Source organism: Schistocerca piceifrons, chromosome 7 (assembly GCF_021461385.2).
Source record: "Schistocerca piceifrons isolate TAMUIC-IGC-003096 chromosome 7, iqSchPice1.1, whole genome shotgun sequence".
NCBI lineage: Eukaryota > Metazoa > Arthropoda > Insecta > Orthoptera > Acrididae > Schistocerca > Schistocerca piceifrons.
In genome coordinates this window covers 546,946,464-546,969,092 of record NC_060144.1, presented here as the reverse complement: position 1 = coordinate 546,969,092, position 22,629 = coordinate 546,946,464, and the positions used below count along the sequence as shown (strand labels likewise).

The 22,629-nt window shown below is 37.9% G+C and overlaps 1 protein-coding gene across 2 annotated transcripts in view; it reads left to right on the top strand.

Annotated features, from left to right (window-relative positions):
* The window catches only part of LOC124805071 (carbonic anhydrase-related protein 10-like), a 925,040-nt gene that overhangs the window by 885,419 nt on the left and 16,992 nt on the right, over window positions 1-22,629 (top strand). For both annotated transcript variants that reach the window (XM_047265497.1, XM_047265498.1), the window contains one exon: window positions 5,226-5,268. In XM_047265497.1, the coding sequence (XP_047121453.1) occupies window positions 5,226-5,268 (43 nt within the window). The remainder of the gene's footprint in view (window positions 1-5,225; window positions 5,269-22,629) is intronic.

The window sequence follows — 22,629 nt, the reverse complement described above, 5'->3', positions numbered from 1 at the left end:
TTGAATTAAAAGAAGCAATCGGTTTGCTCAATTGCCAAATCAGGAGGAAGTTTGTGAGATCCATGCTTTGACCGTATACTGTAGGATGGTACCACTAACAAGATCCTCCTGTTGCGTGTACAAATGGCGTCTAGCCCAAGAGTTATCCAAAACACTCGACCTTACCTTTCTGTCACCAGTACACACCGAGCTATGAATACTGGAAGAACGCCGTTTTCTGCACTGCGTTTTGGAATATATTAGGTGCGGCACGCTGTCGCATGCGTACTGTTTCATTCCTCGGTCGAACTATCTTGGGCGACAAGATACCGTCAGAGCTGAAGCACTAATAAGTAAGAGACTTAAGCTGAGTAAACGGTGGTTGATCCCATAACGCATAGATCATTTTTGTCTTAGCAGGGTGGTACTTGTTTCACCGGTGACGTCAACGCTCCCGTGTACGCACATATACGCGATTCTTACGAATTAGTTTTGAGTTACGTTACAAACTGGTCTAGCGTGGAAATGATTTTCGCCAGCTCATTGATTTGTGTGTCACTCATAAGAGCTTGCAGGGCTCCCATAGGCCCCTAAGTGAGGCAATAAATATGTTCACCAGAGTATAAGGTAAAATAGGAATCAAATCGATAACTGGCGGTGACTCTATGTATGATTTACACGTTTTGCCCACAAGAACTGTACTGTTCTGCCTGGAGTAAGTCTACGACTGCTCCGCCAATTTAGCTGCACACTTTGAAGCACATGTTATCTTTTCCGCAGTATAAATGTGTCTGCAGGAAGCCTGGGACATGTGCTCTTTCTGACAATGCACCAGCCTTGTTGCGCAGTGGTTTTAGCCTGGATACGACTGGTGTGACTTACCACCTGACGTGCGTATGTAGTTTACGTGCTGGTGATACCTTAGTCATCTTTGGATTTGAAACTGTTATGTGGCACAATTTTATTCTGTTGTCTGAAACAAAATGTGCACGCATTCTACTATAGAGTTGTAGTATACATTTGTTAGAAGAATTTTATGAAAATTCGGTCCCCCCACAAAGAAGACCACATGCAAGATTTTTCTACAACCTCTTTTGGAATACTGCTCTAACATTTTGGATTAGTCTGACTGAAGATAACGAACCTGATAGTAACTTTACTGTGCGAAATTGTATTACAGGGGAACTCAAAGTAAATATAACCTGTTTCAGAAAATGTGTTGTATTCGAGTGACACTGTTGCACTGAACTGTAGCTTCAGGTTAAAGCGATTTCCTTTTAACTGTAGTGCATTTGTCTCAGAAATCGTAAGTACAAGACGGGTTATGTATCAGCACGGAAGCAGAGTTTCTCTGTAGACTGGAAAGCAGAAACGAACATTTGGCTTTAACTTCAGTATACTAGTGGAAAAGCTGTTAACGAAAATGAATGGATTAACCTGACCCCATTCAATTAAAAATAATAGTCTGCACTTATTGGCTTTTAACTACCACATTTGCATTCGAAAAACAACATTTAAAACTACAGCCAAAGTCCTGCACAAATGAAACACAATGCAACTAGCCTATCTTATTTTATAATAATATTAGATGCACAAGTCTAGCTTATTTCTCATACGATGTAGTGAAGGAAATGAATCTCGCAATACAGAAAAAAATTCTGTTTATAGAATGGATGCCCATGTTATATATCATGGTCACAAATTTCATTCTACAGCTGAAAGATTTCCTTTCCCCTTGTGCAACATTACACTGTGCGCACACTTTTTGCCAAGTCCTGCGATGACAACATCTCACGGTTTCGTACTACGAAAAATCATCTGACTTGTCCTTGCACATCCTCTGGCCATTCATCAGACTGTCGTATGTTTAACAGACGACGTAATGGACGTTTACGACAATTCTTTTTCCTTAGAGGGAGGGCGAAACCGCGGAAAAGGGAAAGGAATGGGTGATTGTGGTGAAGCTCTCTACATTTAATGACGTGGGGAATGATAAACTAAGTACTGCAGAAAACAACTAAACAACAACAATTGCTGCAGTTTAGCTACTGTCCTCAGGCTACGTATTTAGAAATCAGAAAAACATACAATAAGAAGATGCTTTCAAAGTTATTTTGTTCAGGACAATTGATGAAAACGTAATGTACAAGTGAAACATCACAGTAATGTAAGAAAGTGGTATTAACCACAGTGTATATGTTCAAAAATGAAATTATAGAAGTTTCCCGAAAGTAACATGTCTTTATAATAAAAAGATATAAGTTTGTGATTTCTTAAAACACATGAGCTGTGTTGCAGACGTACTAAGAACGTAGTAAATAATTTTCAACACCATTATATTGCTGAATCTTTATATAAATGACTGACATATGATAAAATTTCCTTTTAAAGAACTCTTGTTGATGTTTCGACTGGGAAATATCATCAATAAATGAATAAAAATTAAATTTTAAGTATGCCTGTAATTGTTGCAACTTGCATTTTGTGAAAATAGTAGTTAATAGTCGTGTTCATTTCGCATTGAGTCTCCTTTCATTCCGTTTTTGCCGCTTATGGCGCGACATTATGAATTACCCTGGTACCATAATGACATGAAGTATAAACTTTCCCTCTGTATTATATACCAGTCTGGAAACTTAAACGATCTGACATTTAATGAAAACAATACAAAAACTAATTTAAAAGATTCGAGTGGTAAAGTGGGCTGACTCACACACAAATTGGACCATATTCTGTGCATTTATTCTTAAGGAAAGCTCTTAACAATACTCACAAGTCACAATTATTTTACTACCACATAAATTAACGCACTACCTAAATGAGAGTAATCTGCATAATTTACGTAACGTAAGGAAATACCGTTTTCCTTTAAAATTTCTCACTCTTTTGCTATGAATAAATAAAGTTCAAGATAACCCAGTACTATACACCACTGTCTGCACCAGAGAACAAAACTCAGTCTGATCAAAGCAGGAATTTCACTGCTATATTAATGCCTCTCCCACTTACTCAAAAGGTAACCCATTAAATTGGATCTTAATAATTGTTCATCAAATACACCATTAATATAATCTTAATCTTTCTTGAACCAGCGGAACACTTTTGATGAAGACTTTATCAAAGACCTAAATAAATATCACAGAATAACAAGGAATATCTGTGTGACGAACCAGTCAAACACGATCCATTGAACACATTCGTCACACAATACGAAGTAGAGGCATCTGTCAAATAAATACCACAGGCAACTACCAAGAAAATTGCAACATGAAATTAATTCGGTGCTCACACTGCTCTTGCATACTGTAGTCGGTGTTAAAGTGGCGATGCAGTACTTTCACGCTTAGGACCCAACACAAATACAGCTGGACCTGGCTTCGGTGTGCAAGGTATAGAGGCATTCACAGGTCTCCCCCAAATTAACAGCGCATACATGACACAGCGCCTTACTTCTCACAGCATCAAACACTCCACGTCAGCTACGTTGCTTCAGTGAACAGCAGTTATCCGTCCCACACACTCTGCTTTGCTCCCAGCGTACACCCACTGTGGCAACAAGAGTTGGCCAGCAATGCCACGGCGTCTGCTGTTAGTATCTATCGCCGTTCCTCCTCTCCATTTTTCTCTCTACTCTCTGAAAAGCCTCTGGTGTGCCGGCGTCCAGAAGCTGACCATTTCCGCCAAATGGCGTGGAACTGGGTTTTCAACAGCCGATCGGTCTTATGGGGAATTCGAAATGTGCGAGTAACTGGAACAATTACATGCGCATCAGAGGTCATACGACTAACTGAGAAACCCTAGTAGGCTGCGACACATGTAATCACGTGGGTGATTTCTATGTAGTGTGGGTGTCTTGCCAAACTGGGCTCAGTAGCAATGGCGTTTATCACTGCAGCATTAAAGACTAAGATTTTATAATGAATTTATTTGTTCCCATTTCAAACAGGGCGCAGCACCAATGTCCGCCGGTCAGTGTGAGAATAAATAAAACATTTTTGGTAAATCTGTTTCATACCATGCCAAACAACAGTGGACAGCAGCAAAAGCTGCTCGCCAATGTATCAATGAAGCTTAACTTTTATAATAAATTCAGTCGATGGATTGCCAAACAGGGAACAGCAAGAATGGCCACTCGCCACTGCATCATTAAAGAACAATAAATATGTTTCATGCCGAGCCAACCAGTACCCAAAATCAATGGCCACTCGTCAGTACATTATTAAAGAATAAAATTTTATTTACAGCGAACTGCAGCAACAAACGCTCTCCAGTGCATAACTAAATAATGGCATTTCATAATAAATTTATTTGTGCCATGCCAAACAGGACACAGTACTGATCAATGTGCCATTAAAGAATAATATTTTATTATGAATTTATCTGTTGCCATGCCAACTGTGACAGAGCAACAACGTCCCCTCGTCACTGAATCATTAAATAACAACATTTTGTAACAAATTTATTTGATGTCATGCATCTCTAACGAATAAAATGTAATAGTAAATTTATTATACAAATCTCCAACTGAATCTAAAGAAGTAAACACAAGCGCTTAGAAGCTGCAACATCACTTTATTCATTCAGTGACTAGTTTTTATGGCATTCACGTTGTCTGATCGACACAAACAGTCACACTTGATTACTGCAGCCATTGTCATGATATAATATTTAGCATTAGACATTGTAATCTTTTGTAAATAGACGTGTATGATTAACATGGTCTACTAATTATATGATGCCCAAACACTTCAAAGTAAATGTGTTCATTATTTAAAAAATCGAAACTAATTTTCATTCTCCAGTATAAACAAGAGAATGTACACTGATTGACATCAAGTGTCAATTGTCCTAGGGGGAAAAGTATGTCTGATGGTAATACATAAACCACAAATCTAAATATAAATTAGACTGATGACTCTTTTTCTAGAAAATCTCTTTCACTGTTCTTGTGTTACCTTTAAGAAATATCGCTGTGCTAAGTATGTTACGCTGTGAGTTCACCTGGCAGATTTCACTAAGATTTATTTTGACACAAAGCATTTATGGTACTTTTACATGTGACTATTGTTCACATTTGATTATATTCAGGGATACTAATAAAATGTTGTACACAGTAAAATTGCATATGTAAGTATGTGTTTAGTTTTCCTTAATAACATATATTATCGAAATGTTTCGCCAGTAATTCTTCTGTTTGATGGATTGTTTTTTAAACATTACATATTAAGAAGCCACCTTTTTTTCAGGGGAAGAAGTGCCCAACAATGCACAGGGACATGCGTTATATAGGTATGTAACCAATCTAATTAAATCTAGTCTGCATGGCACAATAGTTTTTTTTCACAAACTGAAAAGATTATCAAGAGTTTAGTTCTATTAATAACACATGAGCCAGTATAATCCTCTTCAAAATAGTCCTCTTCAAAATAGTATAGAAACTACTTTGCACAAAAATTTTACCAAGAACGCACTGTCCTTCAGTAACAGTTCCATACTGCACTCACACTCAATTTTTATCACAAAGTATTGATAAAAAAGTGTAAACATGTTATGTCAAATAGCTTGCATTAGTCGCATATGAGCACAACAGTATAGCTACCAACTATGTGGCACACTTCTTTTAGATTGGGGTTTCTGTCCAGCTTTGTGTTTTTTTTTTATTTCATAAGCCTGTGATATTATCATCATTATGATGTGATAAGCCAAGTCCATTTTTAATTATATCATCAAGATGACAGATGGCAGGTAATTTAAAATTCGAAGATGCTGAAAGGCAGAAAAAAATATACAAGATAGCTTTGCAGATAATTACAAATGAAACATCCTGTCATAGCACTCAGAAATGTAAGATGACATATGTGGGAATATTTTTAAATTTTTCGTCCAAAAGCAGCACTTTAAAAAATTCAGGTATGGTGGTAAATTTATAAGTGAGAGAGCCAAGATGGTAGTGCCCAGAAATTTTTTGTATTAACCAAAGAAAAACGTCAAATGACAGTGCAGTATTATTTTTCCAATATCCGCCATGTTCAGAAATAACCAATTTTACTGCACTACTTCTACAAGCTTCTTCTTCACCTGAGCGTCATATTTTAAGTTATTCGATTATTTATCAAAAATCTTCTAAGCCAACACAAGTGCTCACACACACACACACACACACACACACACACACACACACACACACACACACACACACACACATATGCTCAGTATTAATATCAAATATTGCAGTCTCATCATTTCTTTAACGCTTTGCTTTTTTTACAAGTTAATATTTATGTTAAATACTGTTGCGTTTGCCAGTAAATTTCATCTTATATTGGCTCTACTGGTAAATTTAATTTCTCTTTGTTTCATAGTAAACTAACGTTTATGTTAAAAACCATATTGTTTCATCATCAGCAATTTTCATCTCTCTCTGTTCATGTCAGATAAAGTACCATCACATCTGTAGATTTCAGCTCTATCTTTCTAAAATATGCCAGAGGGAACAGGAAGGTAGAAACTCGAACAAACAATGCTCTCAGTGTAAAATTTACAATAAAAAAGGTTACATTCCAAAGAAAGTTAGATGCACATTTCCGCATTTACATATTCTCTAGCGTCAGCAACGAGTATTGAAAGTTCCAATTGCACACATTTTGGAATACTCAAAGTTTCAGTTGTACTCATTTTTTCTACACATTTAAAGTTTTTACATATTTTTCACAATATAGATCTACACCTGGTATAAAAATTATACCATTCAACAAATCATATTTTCACATATAAAGTAAAAGAATGGTTAACTGTGAATTGCAGCACAAATCGATCAGAATTTTATGGTATCGCACAAATTGGAAACATATAAATTTAATACACATTCTAGTCAATCTTCAACAATTTTTAGAACAACCTATACAAAGCAGTAGGTTGTTACAGCCTGAATTAACAACTGGGTTATGTCCACCAACCTACCAAGCTATGGTAGCTGTACCTGACTTGATAAAATAGCAATTAAGCTGAATTCCACGTTATTCACCAGCTGAATATAAAACGAAAAAACATCTAAAAATATAGCAAACAATTGCTTGCTGTACTGGCATGGAATCACTTCAATATAATAAATATACTCAAAGCTAAAGTACGCTTCAAAATCACCCAAGTGTTAAGGGCGTCTAAAGCACTCGTTCTGACTATATTGTTTCGACATTCACTTCTGAAAAAGTGTTTAGATATCAACCAAACCATTAAAGTTTATGTGAGAATCAAACACTCTTGCAAATTAGACAGAGTCACGATAATCTTCTTTTAGAGAATGTACATTGATATTTCGTATAGTTCCACTGGGTGATACCTTAAAAACAGGAATTCCCATTTTTATATAACTGGTTTCCTACTAGGCACAAATGAAAGAAACTGTTAGTTCGTCTCACTATTTATGAAATCAAAGGTGTTTATGTTGTTCACTCTCCCACAACATACTATGCACACATTGCTGTTGCTGAAAATTCATCATGACTGACAGGTAAGAATCTTAATGGTACATATACGTTGCATTCATTCAGATCAGTCAGCCATGCAACTTCATATTTGGAGTTGAAACATCTTGCTCTTGAGATTGGGTGTTATTTCTCGTCCTCCAACGATGAAGGCATTTCAGTGCGTAATGTGGTTCAAAATAACACAGATGCTTCAAGACCTGTAACATGGAAGCAGAAGAAATCCTGTTTTCTTGATCTGGACTCATTGTGCTTTTTGGTATCCAACATCAGACACTGTTGTATTACGGTTTGAAGTGGAAAATAATATAATATGTCAACAATAATGCCAACAAGTGGCTGTAAAACGTTGTATAAATATTCTAGTTAATAATTGTTTACATGCTGGGTCCCTGTGTTACTTGTGGATTATAGTAATAAATTTTAAAATTAATGCACATTAAATTACTCACCTACTTTACTTATGATAATGTTTTCCTAGCTAATTGACCGGTGGAACTATTTGTAGCTATGAATATTATTAACAGCATGTTTGGTTTTCATTTTTCAACATAATTTCTGTAATGTTGTCAAACTTATTCCTTATTTATTGGCGACCTTCCTCAGTGCAGAAACAGCTATTACGTTTTTGTCTTTTCACTGTATATTTATTTTGGTGTTGTGCCTCTGTTTTCTTTTTGTGATTTCTCATGTTACTTCACAAGGAAAATTCTTAACTGAAACTGTACATAACACTGGTTGTTAGCTTATAAGAAATTAACTTTGAACCATTTATATGGTAATATTGCGACATCAATATTTATAAAACGACCAATGATGTCCATGTTTGTCAGTCTACCGTAACTTTCCTAATAAGTCAATGAGTCCTTGGTCTTTTGCGGTCCTCCAGGTACATAACGACCGCTACTCTGAATTTTGCAACGATAAGGTTTCTTTGAAGGTGGAGGGGAGGCGGGGTGGGAGTAGGCTGGTTGCGGAAAGTGCAACACTGATTGGAAAAAGTCCCTGATGACAGCAAGTTATCAGTAAGTGAAGGATGTAAGATCGTTAAAAGTAATACATGATAGACTTACGATTTTTTTTTTTTTTTTTTGTTGCGTGCATGTCAGAAGAAAGGCATTTAATGACTACTATGGTTGTAACTGCTGAGCATCAATAATTTAACGAGAATGACTGACCCTCCCCTTTCTGATATATTTTTTGTGCTGTGTCAGCTATTCAGTACTTTCACAATCTCAGAACATCTCATATTTCGCCATTTTGACAAGGCAAGACAAGTCGGGACTTGCTTTGTCAGAGAAATATTACGTTTACAACGATATGCCAGTCCACTACCTGTTTCAAAAAGTAGTATCATTCTCCATTACCTATGAGCAAAACCTGGTGTGGAGGCATTGTAATTTTGTGTTACACTTTTAATAGCAGCATTCACTTTTTTTTCTAACAGGCATCATAAACTGCTATGGGAAGCTGGATAGAATGCTTCTCGAATCATATCCTCCCACAGTAAAGTTCCTGATGTCTCAACATATGGAGCATGCTCCCTGGTGCCGTTATCTCCTTGCAAAAACCAGTTCTTGTTAGATTCCCCATTTCTGAATGGAGTATCCAAATACATTTATTGAACTGCGACTCCCATTAGTTGACTATACTAATAAGCAATCCTCTGTTTTAACTCTTCAGGATCCATTTCACTAACGAAGATCTACATTTTTCACCCAATAAACAGAAGATTCCATCTGTCTTTAAACTGGACGTTTCCCAGAAATTTCGTATGTCAGAGTTGTTCTTGAACTTATCAGCAATTTACTAGCACTCACTATGGGCGTTCCATTTCTAACAGCTTCAATAGCTTGAAGCAATTGATTTTCTCTTTTCTTATATAAAATGCATTTTAACCACAAGCTGTTTATTTGTCACATTAGTTATCTACCGGCTTCAGTTATTAACCATCATCCACGATGTAGGACACAAAGGATTAGTAGTTGTGCCCTGCATCCTGGATGATGGTTAATAACAGAAACAAGTAGTAGATGACTAATGTGGCGAATAAAAACCTAATGGTTAAAATGCTTTTTATAAAATACTTTACAGCTTTTGAACCTCAACCAATGGAAATTTCATTTGATATTCTTTGTTCCTTATAATTTTTTTCTGTTCATTCTCCATACAGGCTACAGTTCGAAAACTGAAACAAAATAAAATGCTAAACAGGCCAGGCGGCGATAATCGGCAGTTCCCAACTGTGTTCACAGCTCAGTAGTACGTGCCAAAACCTGGCATCAAGTATTAGAGCTGGATCCTAAATAGTATTCTAACACCAGATGGATGTCAGCCATTGGACTTAAAAAGTGTACTGAACCACCAGAAGCTGACTGTGTGTTATGCGGAGCATGTTAGCCACTTGGGGTGTCAGCTGCTGGGAGTGTCAGCTACTAGGGCTGTCAGCTACTAGGGCTCTCAGTTATTAGGGATGTCAGAAGCTGACAGTGTCAGCTAATGGTATTTTCAGCTACTGGCGATCTGGACAATGGATATGGATCTGAAATAGTATTCTGTCTCCAGGAAGTGACATGTGTATGTGCTATGGGTGTGAGTTACCCAGAGAGTCAACTATTGTTGGGTGACAGCTGCTGTGTGTGTGTCAGCTATTGTCTGCATGAGCTACTGAGCAGTGTCATGTACTAGGGACTGGCAGCAACTGAGGGTATCAGCTACTGGAGAGTTCAGCTACTGGAGGTGTCAGCAGTTGGATGTTAAATAGTATGTGCAGTAGATTTCAGCTAAAAGGTCTTAAATAATATTCAAACATCAGAGGATGACAATGGATATAAGCTGTGTGTGCCAACTATATAATTTCAAGACTACAAGATAGTTTTAATTTACTGTGAGATGAAAAATTAGTTGGGACATACAGGGCTATATTTGTGGATGGGGTAGGGTTGCTCAAGCTGTAATTGAAGAAGCTACAAAATCATATGTACGTAACAGATACAGTACCGTCTGTTAGAAATATCTATTGAACGAGATTAGGGTAATGTTCATGCCACGAACACTGGGCTAGTATTTCTACATCATCTTTCTATACCGCTGTTTGTATGCGTTTTGTGTTTTATCTGAACTGTAAGATTACTTGTATTTGTTTCCTGATTACAGGAATGAGGAAATTCGAAATGTGTCAAAGGAGGAAAAACTATTTTTCACACATAAGTAGTACAAAGATATAATTATTGTTATCAGAATACTAAGAGGAGCCTTTCGTGCTGACATGTATTGAGACAAAGGCTTAGTAGTGTAAGACTAGTGTATGTGATTATGACGCCACATATTTGCAAAACAGATGCTGTCTATATAAATTTAATTTATGCACTCTTAGAGCAAGTTTTAAAATGTAGTTAATAATTGTGTATGACAAAGTGAGTCATTTCCTCAAAATTACACTGAACTCCAAGCCACAGGACTTATTTAAAACTAGCTACGACAGCTAACTCATTACTAGTAGCTATGATGTAGACAATGATTACTGCAAATGATACTTTATTTTTCCCTATGAATGAACATTGAATCAGAAAGTAAGAAAACAGTAAAATTCGCTACGGAAAAAAATTTCAAAAAGACATAAAATTCAAAAATTGCTGCATGTCAGATCTAAATTCATTTACAAGGATCCATTCTCTTTGACGTAGTAGGAACCAGTTTACTGACACAGAATCTTGGCAGTATGACAAAAAAAGCAGTAACTCTTTTCTTGTCCTTTCACAAAAAAACAGGTTTTATTTATTTACATTCAGGGTGAACTGCATTTCAGTATAGTTTCCTGCCCTTGCTACTTTCCTACTGATAGCAGCTGCAGAACATCAGGATAGTCTTCCTAGTTTCGTTGTTTGCAGACACCATTTTTTGTTAAATGTGATCACATCTTACACAGGGGGTATCATAATTAGTAACGAAAAAACTGACATGACTGAAAGTAAAGACACTTCCACTAACATGGGTCTATAAATAAGCAATTTGGGAGATGACCATGAATGTGTGGTTAAGAGCCAACACAGACTGCACAAGCAGTAACACAGTCTTCAAAAATAACCAAAACGACCTGAATTTTGTGTCATGTGCAAAAGTATCTAAACGACAAGTATTCTGGGCAAATTGGGGCAATGTTCAAAACTATCCAGACAATGAGTTGAATGTATTAATAAAGCTCCATGTTTTACCATACTCAACAATTATAAGAATAATATAGTTGTAGGCTAATTACATAACTGATATTTCATGATGTAATGCTTGATTTTTGTAGAAACCATTTTTTTTACGTGGCTGATGCTTTTTCTCAATGCATTTGACTCAGCTCATCATCATATGACACATAGTGATTCCTTTGCGCAAATGGCCACTGGTAAGTCTGAACTTGCTGACAAATTGTCAGTGGCTGTTGGAAAAAGCCAAGATTGTTCCTGACCTCTCTGAGGAAAGGAACACTGGATAAATGAAAACATAGACAATAATGCATGTCAGCTACTGGAAGCAAACTACTAATGCAGTTGGTGCCTTGCTTGTATGTGTGCCAGCAATAGATTTTACATACTCACATACATACCCTACTTCAGCTTCAAAATGTTGGTATTAAGGATGTTAGTGCCAATAGCCTTGTTTCATTTTGTTTTTTAATAGGGCTTTCAGAGACTCTTATTCCGGTTTTTTAGATAAAAACGTAACCATCAGAAAGACATATATTAAAGCAACAACAACTTAATTGATGTTGTTGCTGCTTATGTGATAAAAATGTAAAAAATTATAATGATAATCGCTATTTCTGACAAAAATCCAGTAGGAGCATTAGTTATTAACATAAACAGCGAAAATGAATTTATATTACATGTTCTGAAGCCATAAGTATCTCTTAATGCATTTAATCCTTCCAGTCAACTACTGTTACAAGAGAACTTGCGTTGCAAAATTCTGATATTTTCACGAAAGTTGCTTTGCCATGATATTTTAATGTTATGGACAAGAAGACAATAGAAGCTTTCGAAATGTGGTGCTATAGAAAAATGCTGAAGATTATATGGGTAGATCATGTAACTAATGAAGAGGTACAGAATAGAATTGGGGAGAAGAGGAGTTTGTGGCACAACTTGACGAGAAGAAGGGATTGGTTGGTAGTACATGTTCTGAGGCATCAAGGGATCACCAATTTAGTACTGGTGGGTGGCGTTAAGGGTAAAAATCGTAGAGAGAGACCAAGAGATGAATACACTAAGTAAATTCGGAAGGATGTAGGCTGCAGTAGGTACTCGGAGATGAAGAAGTTTACACAGGATAGAGTAGCATGGAGAGCAGCATCAAACCAGTCTCAGGACTGAAGACCACAACAACAACAACAACAACGGAATGAATTATCCATGTGGATGTCAAAATGCTACAGCTGGTGGAGTATGGATTCAATAGTGCTCATGGAAATGAGTAAGGTGCTGAAGCCTCCAATGCCACTTATTTCTTGTTCAAGTGGATTAAATCCAAAACATATATGTAAATTGCTTTTTGAAATTTGCAAGAAATTTTGAGAATAATCTCATAATTTGAGTACGGTTGACTACCATTTGTTTCCAAAACAATTATCACCTTATTTTTTGTGATATTTGAGCCTTTAAAGGCTGTCTGTTGTCTTTTAGACTGACGAGTTTATCTGTCAAAATAAAAAATATGAACATTAGTACATGAAAGTGAGTTGTCAGATGGATGGTTAGTTTCATATTACACTGAATTCTACAAACTACAAAAGAAATATTTTGATGAAAATAAGAGAACAACATTAATTATTATAAGTTCATTTATGTTTACATAATAAAAATAGCTAGATAACAGAGGTTCCTTTACATTATAGTGACAATGTGCTAGGGGATTAACTTCATCTCATAGTACACTACATTAAGCATCTACTGTTGGTTATATTACCATGCTGAGACTCTCTGATGTCGCTACACTATTTGTATGTCTTTGATAGCACAACAACTCTCGTTTCTTAATTATACAAATGTGCATTACTACTGTTCAGGATGCTGTTTGACAGGAGTGTATTGTAGTTTCTACTGTGTGCCCACAGAAGTTGTCAATGTTTTGAACTGTAAGATGGAGTTAACATCCAAGCAACCACTAACTATAGATTGTGGTTGACTTCCATATCTGTTTTATAAATGAGTTTTTTTTATCATTTTAGACGTGATAATAACATCGTTTATTTTGATAACTCTTGTCGACATGTGCACTTTAAGCTATAAGTTGTATCGACAGAAGTTCACATGTGTGTTTTGCAAATTATAGAACCAGTTTTTATGTATCTAGATGAATTTAACGTATGCTATTAATGCGTGGTACAAAGATCGAATTACTCTCGTCTACCAACTCAGAGTTTATTATAGTAGAACCAATAAGCAAGCCACATGTATTTTAATAAGGTAAGAAAGATAATTTAAATGTGGAAATATTTAATCTGAGGTTCCAACGGGTTGCATAGTGTAGGACAACAATCAAAGTTTGGTTGTAAACAAGTGTAACCTAGAAGTTCATGGCACAAACGTTGTGTGTGTGTGTGCGTGAGTGAGTGTGTGTGTGTGTGTGTGTGTGTGTGTGTGTGTGTGTGTGTGTGTGTGTGTGTGTGTGTATACATATGATAATTTGGTATATAAGCGAATACCTTAGAATATGCTGTTCAATTAAGTTGAATAATGAGCTAGTGAAAATACTGAAATTAAACTAGATAGTTTTTAACTTGATGTTCTTTTACATAATGTACTGCTTCGTCATTGACTTCTTAATTTTAATGAAAATTTCCCGTGAATGACATATTCCATTTTTTAACAGTGAGACTGGCTCTTTCATTTAAAAATTTCCCACCAACGCCATCCCCTATTTGCTAGATTGCTGCGACTGGCTGAAAATTTTGATAGTTTTGCGATCAGCATGAAATTAGCTGCTTCATTATTAACTATGTGCTAACGACATGTAGCATATTTTTCTATTTCCTGCCATATGCCACTTTTTACTTTTAAATTTCCAACAATGCACCATATTGATGACATCAGCAGTGTGGCTTGTGATGTCATGATGGTGGCATCAGAGTTAACAGGGATGGCTTGTGATATCACATAAGCAAAAAAAGTGGGCTGGAAGTCCTAATGTAAACTAAGTGCATCAAATAGTTGGTAGCCCAAATACGGTGCACTAAATTACCCATTCCATCGCTGTTGAAGAACGTTATAGTTGCGCAAGGTGTGCGGAATTGCTGTTAAACTGTGGTTATGGTAATCCTTTCCCTTGTAGGGTTTATATTCAACTGCTGAATTGCGGAAGATTTTTTTACTTTTCGTAAACACAAATGTTCACCATTATAGTTGAAAAAGCGATTGAAAAGTAATTCCACTTTTTGTGTGTATCTGTTTCTGGAATATTCTTTAGCACCATGCACCACCTACGTTGTTTCTCTAGCTCCTGATTCACTCTATTGTTGTCTGATGCTCCCTCATCCTTGATATCTGGTCAGTTGAAGCAGCAGCCACCACGATAGCTATTAATATGAGGACACGGGTGACTGGGTTCGCTAGTTCGATGATTGTGCGCCATAGGTTGGCTTGATTATTGTGTAAAACACTAAACGTGGAACTCTAGGTCAATTTTTTGCATTAAAATTACAGAGTGCCAATCTCACTGTAAATGTGATTTTCAGTGGAAAATGTCGCTTCCAAATCTCTGTCTTACAATTACATAAGCTATATGAAACCTACGGGCGTCTCAAGGTCTCTTCCTTTTATATGACATTCTGTCACTGCTCTTAAACCAAGTGTCTTCAATGATCCTACGAGCCGGGAAAGGCAATGCCGAACGGTGAGAGAAATATAGAGGAGAGAAGGAAACGAACATGAAGACTGTATTATAGAGAGGGTAGCAACAGATTAAAATGAGATGGGAGATGTGATAATGTGTAAAAAAGTTTCGAAGAACCAAAGTGGAAGCAAGGCGCCTAGAACTGATGAACTTGCGCAATATTATTTAGCTCCTAGGGAACACGTAGCGTTAAAAAACGATTCTACTTAAAATGCAAGATTTTTGAGACAAGCGATATATCCTCAGACTGTAAGAAGTACGTCTGAAGTCTAATTCCAAAGGTGGCAGGTGTTGACAAATAGGAGTTCTACCAAAACGTCAGTTTAATAAGTCGTAGTTGTAAAATACTAACAGGAAATATTTAGAGGAAAATGGGAAGAATGGCAGAAGCTGTCAGAGAAGATCAGATTATAAGTATAGGAACACGCCAAGAAATACTGACCCAACAACTTTTCTTACAAGATAGAGTGCAGAACGGCTACCAAAGGTTACAGCGCTTGTAGATTCTAGTAAGGATTCCGACAAATTTACTGCAGTACGTCCTTTATTCTGAAAACGGTGGGTTTGGTTTGGGACGGTGTTTCGGACTCGCCTCCGCGAGCCAGGTTATCCACATGGAGGACGGGTCGGAGACGCCGCGGTAGCAGCCCGCTCCGGTGAGAGGCGGCACCGGCGCCGCCCCTAAACCGTGACACTCCGAGCCTCGATGTGCCGCAGTGTCCACTGACGCGAGAGCGCTTGTAAACACCGTAGACGATACACTTACCAGTCCATCTCGTTACGTGAATGAAGCTTAAGATTTTCTCTTTAGTCATCAGTCTTCTGACTGATTTGATGCGGCTCGTCATTAATTCCTCTCGTGCGCGAACTTCTTCATCTCCGAGCAGCACTCGCAACCTACGTCCTCAATTAGTTACAGGATATTGTCCACTCTCCGTCTTCCTCTACAGTTTCTACCATCTACAGCTCCCTCTAGTACCATGGAAGTCAATCCCTGATGTATTCCTGTACCTTCTTCTTGTCAGTGTTTTCCGTATGTTCCTCTCCTCGACGATTCTGTGCAGAACCTCTCGTTACCCGTCCATCTAATTTTTAACACGCATCTGTCGCACCATATCTCACATGATTCGGTTCACGTCTGTTCACGTTTTCCCACAGTCCATGTTTTACGATCATACATACCATAAAATGCTTTGTTCCACACGTACATTCTCAGAAATTTATTCCTCAAATTCAAGTCTATGTTAAACACTAGTTGATTTTTCTTGGTCACGGATGCCCTTTCTCCCAGTTCTAGCCTGCTTCTTATATCCTCCTTGCTCCATCCGTCATTGGTTATTTTGTTGCCTTGGTAGCATAATTCCTTAATTTCATCAACTTCGTGATCATCAATCCTGATGTGAAGCTTCTCACTGTTCCCAGTACTTTTGTCTTTCTTTTATTTACCCTCAGTCCATATTCTATACAGATCAGACTGTTCAATCCAATATGCAGATCCTGTAACTTACCTCACGTTCTCCATCAGCAAATCTTATCATTGCCATCCTTTCACTTTGTATTTTGGTTCCACTCTCGAACCTTTCTTTTATTTTCGTCATTGCTTCTTCGATGTATAGATTGAACGTAGGGGCGAAAGACTCGATCCCTATCTTACATCCTTTTTAAGCCGAGCACTTCGTTCTTGATCTTTAACTGTTATTATTCCCTCTTGGCTCCTGTACATTATATGTATTACCCGTCTCTCCCTATAGCTTAGCCGGCCGCGGTGGCAGTGCGGTTCTAGCCGCTACAGTCCGGAACCGCGGGACTGCTACGGTCGCAGGTTCGAATCCTGCCTCGGGCATGGATGTGTGTGATGTCCTTAGGTTAGTTAGGTTCAAGTAGTTCTAAGTTCTAGGGGACTGATGACCTCAGATGTTAAGTCCCATAGTGCTCAGAGCCATTTGAACCATTTCTTTCCCTATAGCTTGCCGGCCGAAGTGGCCGTGCGGTTAAAGGCGCTGCAGTCTGGAACCGCAAGACCGCTACGGTCGCAGGTTCGAATCCTGCCTCGGGCATGGATGTTTGTGACGTCCTTAGGTTAGTTAGGTTTAATTAGTTCTAAGTTCTAGGGGACTAATGACCTCAGCAGTTGAGTCCCATAGTGCTCAGAGCCATTTTCCCTATAGCTTACTCCTATTTTCCTGAGAATTTCGAGCATCTCGCACCATTTGAAATTACTGAACTCTTTTTCCAGATCTAAAAATCTTAAGAACGTGCCTTGATATTGTTTAGTCTTGCTTCCATTATCAACCGCAACCTCAGAATGGCCTCTCTAGTGCTTTTATCTTTCATAAAGCCAAACTGGTCGTCATCTAACGTAACCTCAACTTTATTTTAACTTATTCTGTATATTATTTTTGTCATAAACTTGTATACATGAGCTGTTAACCTCGCCAAAGTCGTGCATTCTACACACGAATATGAATAGTCGTTTTATTGCCAATTCATCCAACGATTTTAGAAATTCGGATGGCATGATACTATTCCTTTTATCTTATTTAATCCTGTGTCTTCCTACGACTTATCTTAGAAGATAGATTAAGAAAAAGCAAACCTACGTTTCTGTCACTTTGCTTTTGGCAAAGTTGTCTGGAATACTCTCTTTCAAATTCTGAACGTGACAGGAAAGAAATACAGGGAGTGAAAGGCTATTTACAGTTTCTACAGTAACCAGATGGCAGTTACAAGAGTTAGGGGCCACGAAAGGGAAGCAGTGGTTGAGAAGGGTGTGAGTCAGGGTTGCAGTCTATTCCCGATGTTATTCAATCTGTATATTGAGCAAGGAGTAAAGGAAAGAAAAGAAAAATTCGGAGTAGGAATTAAAATCCAGGGAGAAGAAACAAAATTTTTTATTCTGTCAGAGACAGAAAAGGACTAGGAAGAGTAGTTGAACGGAAAGTACAGCGTCTTGAAAGGACGATATAAGATGAACATCAACAAGAGTAAAACGAGGATAATGAAATTAGTCGAATTAAATCAAGTAATGTTGAGGGAATTAGATTAGAAAATGAGTCACTTTAAGTAGTATATGCGTTTTCCTATTCGGGGATAAAATGACTGATGGTGACCGAAATAGATACAATATAAAATGTAGACTGCCTACGGCAAGGAAAGCGTTTCTGAAGAAGAGAAATTTTTTGACATTGAGTAAACATTCAGGTGTGATGCAGTCTTTTCTGAAAGTATTTGTATGGAGTATAGCCATGTATGGAAGTGAAACATGGGCGATAAATAGTTTAGACAAGAAGAGAATAGAAGATTTCGAAATGTGGTGCTACAGAACAATGCTGAAGATTAGATGGGTACATCACGTAACTGATGTGGAGATACTGAATGGAATAGGGGAGAAGAGGAATTTATGGCACAGCTTCGCTAGAAGAAGGAATCTGTTGATAGGACACGTTCTGAGGCATCAAGGGATCACGAATGTAGTGCTGGATGGAAACACTAAGGTAAAAATCGCAGAGGGTGACCAAGAGATGAATATACTAAGCAGATTCAGACGGATGTAGGTTGCGCTAGGTACTGGGAGATGAAGAAGTTTGCACAGGATAGAGTAGCATGGAGTGATGCATCAAGCCAGTCTATGGACTGAAGGGCACAACAACAGCAACAACAACAACAACAGCCGTTCATTTCGTTAACTACGTCGTCGTCGATCCGTTTTTTTTTTTTTTTTCACTGGTGTGTGCGTTCTCTCCGGTGCGAGTGATCGTAAACTATGCTCTGTTCTACCTATGCAGAGTAGGATGAAACAGTAAGTATAAAACACAGGCAGTAAAAAATATTTACAGATTGTTCAGTAACCAGACTGCGGTTATGGAGTAGACAGACATGGAAGGGAAGCAGTGGTTGGAAAGAAAATGACACGAGGTTGTTGCGTACCATTACTTTCTTCAATGCGGACACTGAACAAACAGTAAAGGAAACAAAAAAGTAACTTGAAGATAATAGAAGTTCACGAAACGTTAAGAGCGGTCTATGAAATTTTAATTCTCTCACAGATGTAAGAGAACAAGGAGGAGCCGTTGAACGCAGTGCATAGTGCTTCAAAAAGAATTAATAAGCTGCACATCAAGATAAGCAAAGTTAACAGCGTGGGCGACATAAATCAAATTACGAAATGAGACCCTAAACGTAGTGGATTAATTTTATTTGCTCAGCTAGATAAGTGACCGAAGTAGAGAGGTTAGATCCTGCAAACCGCTAATGAGAAGAAAAGCTCTCTGGAAGTAAGAAAGGAAATAAACATATAAAATAAATATACACATAGACAATTTTTCTAAAGGTATTTTTATGGAATGGAGTCTTCAAAGGAAGTGAAACTTGAACAGTACTCAGTACAAACATGGAGAGAATAGAGCCGTTTCATATTTTACGCAACAGGGGAATGCTGAATATTACATGAGTAGGTTGGATAACTAAGAAAGAGGTAGTGAAATGAAATGGGGAGAAAGAAATTGTCACAAATCAATTGAAAGTAGTGAACGCTCGGTAGAACACATCTTGACGCGTCAAGTGGTAATCAATTTGGTAGTAGTACTATAAGTAGTAATAGTAGCAGTAGTAGTTTACTTATCTGTATATCTTTTTTTGTGAGGACTTGCGACAAGTCTTTGTATAAAAATTCAAGAACAACAAAATTAAAGCAATTCTCACAGACATACATTTGCTACATTACAGACAACGCTGGGATGGTGGAAATCGTGTGTGTGCATGGGTGGAGGTTGTGGGGGGGGGGGGGGCGGAGTGGTTGAGGGAAGCTAGGGAGGAGGGAGGAGGGGTGATATAATCGAGTGGAGTGGGTGGTATGCGATAAAAGTTTAGTGAAGAAAGAAGCATTCTGTCTCATCCCGTACTAATTTCACTTCCTACCCTGAAACTCCACTGGAGTATAATTTAATTTTCAATATGAGAAGTAGGAGGTGGAATCCTTTGATTCATAGTCTCGGAAATGTGCGTTCTGAAGTAATTAGTTTCTATTAGAAAACAACATTTCGACAACTCTTCAAAATAAAATGCCGTTCTCTCGTCTTATGTCAATTTATATTTTCCTTAGAGGACTTGTGTAAAAGTATACTGAAATTTAAATGGAACTCGCTTGCTTTGTTTCAATTCAACGGGCACGTAGAACCGAAAACTATTCGGTTCTTTCCTGTCCTCTGTCTGTTCGCTCATATTTACTTTTAATTTTGGACGGAATAAAATGTCAACTCTTTTTCCTCTACTAACTAATTCCGTCCACTGGCATTTCACGAAATGAAAAATGTCCCCTGCAATGTCGCAGCTGTTTCACCTTCAAGCAGTATCCGACTTTGATTTCACGTGCCAGCATTTCACATACAAAACGTTCAGTTTTTTTTACCTGTTTAACGCCTTTTTGTTGTGTAGAACGATTACGCATAGCTTTTTTTCTGTACAGAGGAAAATACAGTGGTATACCGTAGTTAACAGCGCGTAATGGTGGCACGATAAATCGTCTCGAAAATGTTCAATAGTCAAGGGTAGTTACATCGTTTATCTGTAGACGAACTTTTTACTGAAAGTTGAGCTATCATTTCTTACATAGCTACCATAATATTTCGAATATCTCAGACACTCTTTCAGCGCAAATGTGGACTCGGAAACTCATAAAGACCTTTTCATTCGCTAGTTGTCGTCATTTTTACAATGGCCTATAAAATTCAATAAAGAAGTCTTGTGAGCCTTCACGAGGAAAGAAGGTTTGCTTTCAACTTCCTATCGACGACGAGGTCGTTAGAGACGCAGCACAAAATAGGATCGAGGAGGTACAGTAAAGGAAGCCGGTTGTGTAGTCTTCAAGGGAACTATTCCTGCATTTCCTTAAACAATCAAGAAAAAAGGCAAGCAAAACCATTATCTGGGGAGGGATCTAAGCCACTGTTCACCGAAGTGCAAGTTTGAAGCTTGAACTACTGCGTAACCTCACTTGATAAGTATTTACGTTCTCAAAACAAAGTGAAATGAAGTGCTCCATACTTTGATGCCGATAAGTTTTATTAAATTAATCAGTTTCTTGTTTAAAATAAATATAGGAACCTCACAAGTGAAATTATTCCCACGACTAACCCGATACTACAGGAGTCAATTAGTTTCAATCAGTACCGATGAGCAAAGCCGGAATCGTCGTAGACACCGACACACACACACACACACACACACACACACACACACACACACACAGTCAGAGTTGTAAAATCGAAGTTGAGGTCCAGAAAGCGAAATCTGAGCGGAATTTGCGAACTAGTATACTGAGGCTTCAACAACAAGATACTGATTATTGATACTGTACCACGGGGTAGTATTTATTTACTAAAGAAAACCGTAACCCCACGAGACGTGTTTGCCGGGAATGTTGGAGTCTCGACTACTAAAAGCGGAAATATTGGCTGGGAGGGGGCGGGGGGGGGGGGAGTAAGAGGGAGGGTGGGATGGACTACTCGGGTAGCAGAGTAGCTTTAAGGAGCGCACACGGAGTAGTTTTAATTCAGGCGGAATAACATTTATCAGACGATACGCAGATAGCGAAATCAGATCGCGTTCAGAGTAAACAATTTTGACTGTCAAAATTTTATCAGTAAACTGTCGGAGTGTTCGTACGTTGCCAAGTTTATTGCCCTTCAGGAATGTTCTCGGGGCTTAAATTTTACTTGGGACCGAGAGCTCGCTGAAACCTGAAGTAGATAGCTCTGAGATACAATCTAAAAAAAATTTTCAGAAAACAGCATGATTTACTCAAGAGAAAGAGCTCCACAAACTGAGAGTCCATTAAAACATTACTCCACCTCTGATCCTTTTGCAAAGTTATTCGGCTTGGCACTGACTGACACAGTTGCTGGAGGTCCTCTTCAGGCTAGAGGCCCTCCAATCAGATGGGTATTTTGATAATCTAACGCGCCAGTTAGACTGAATGTGGCAAGCTGTCCCTCAGAAAGATATCTAATAACTCCATGAAGCAACACCAAGCCGAATAACTGCTTTCATAAGGGCTGTAGGTGGACCAACTTGTCAGTGACGTGCTCAATGTATGAAGCTCTTTCTCTTCAATAAACAATTCAGTTTTTCAATTAGACGCAATTGGAGAGAGAGTGTTCAGTGCAATTGACAAAAATGTTGTCTCTATTGAGGTCGAAATTGCGTGTGACAGTGAGATTATGTAGTCACATATAGCAGACCTAGATGCAATCAAATTAATTGTTGGATATTTTACCGCCCACCCAAT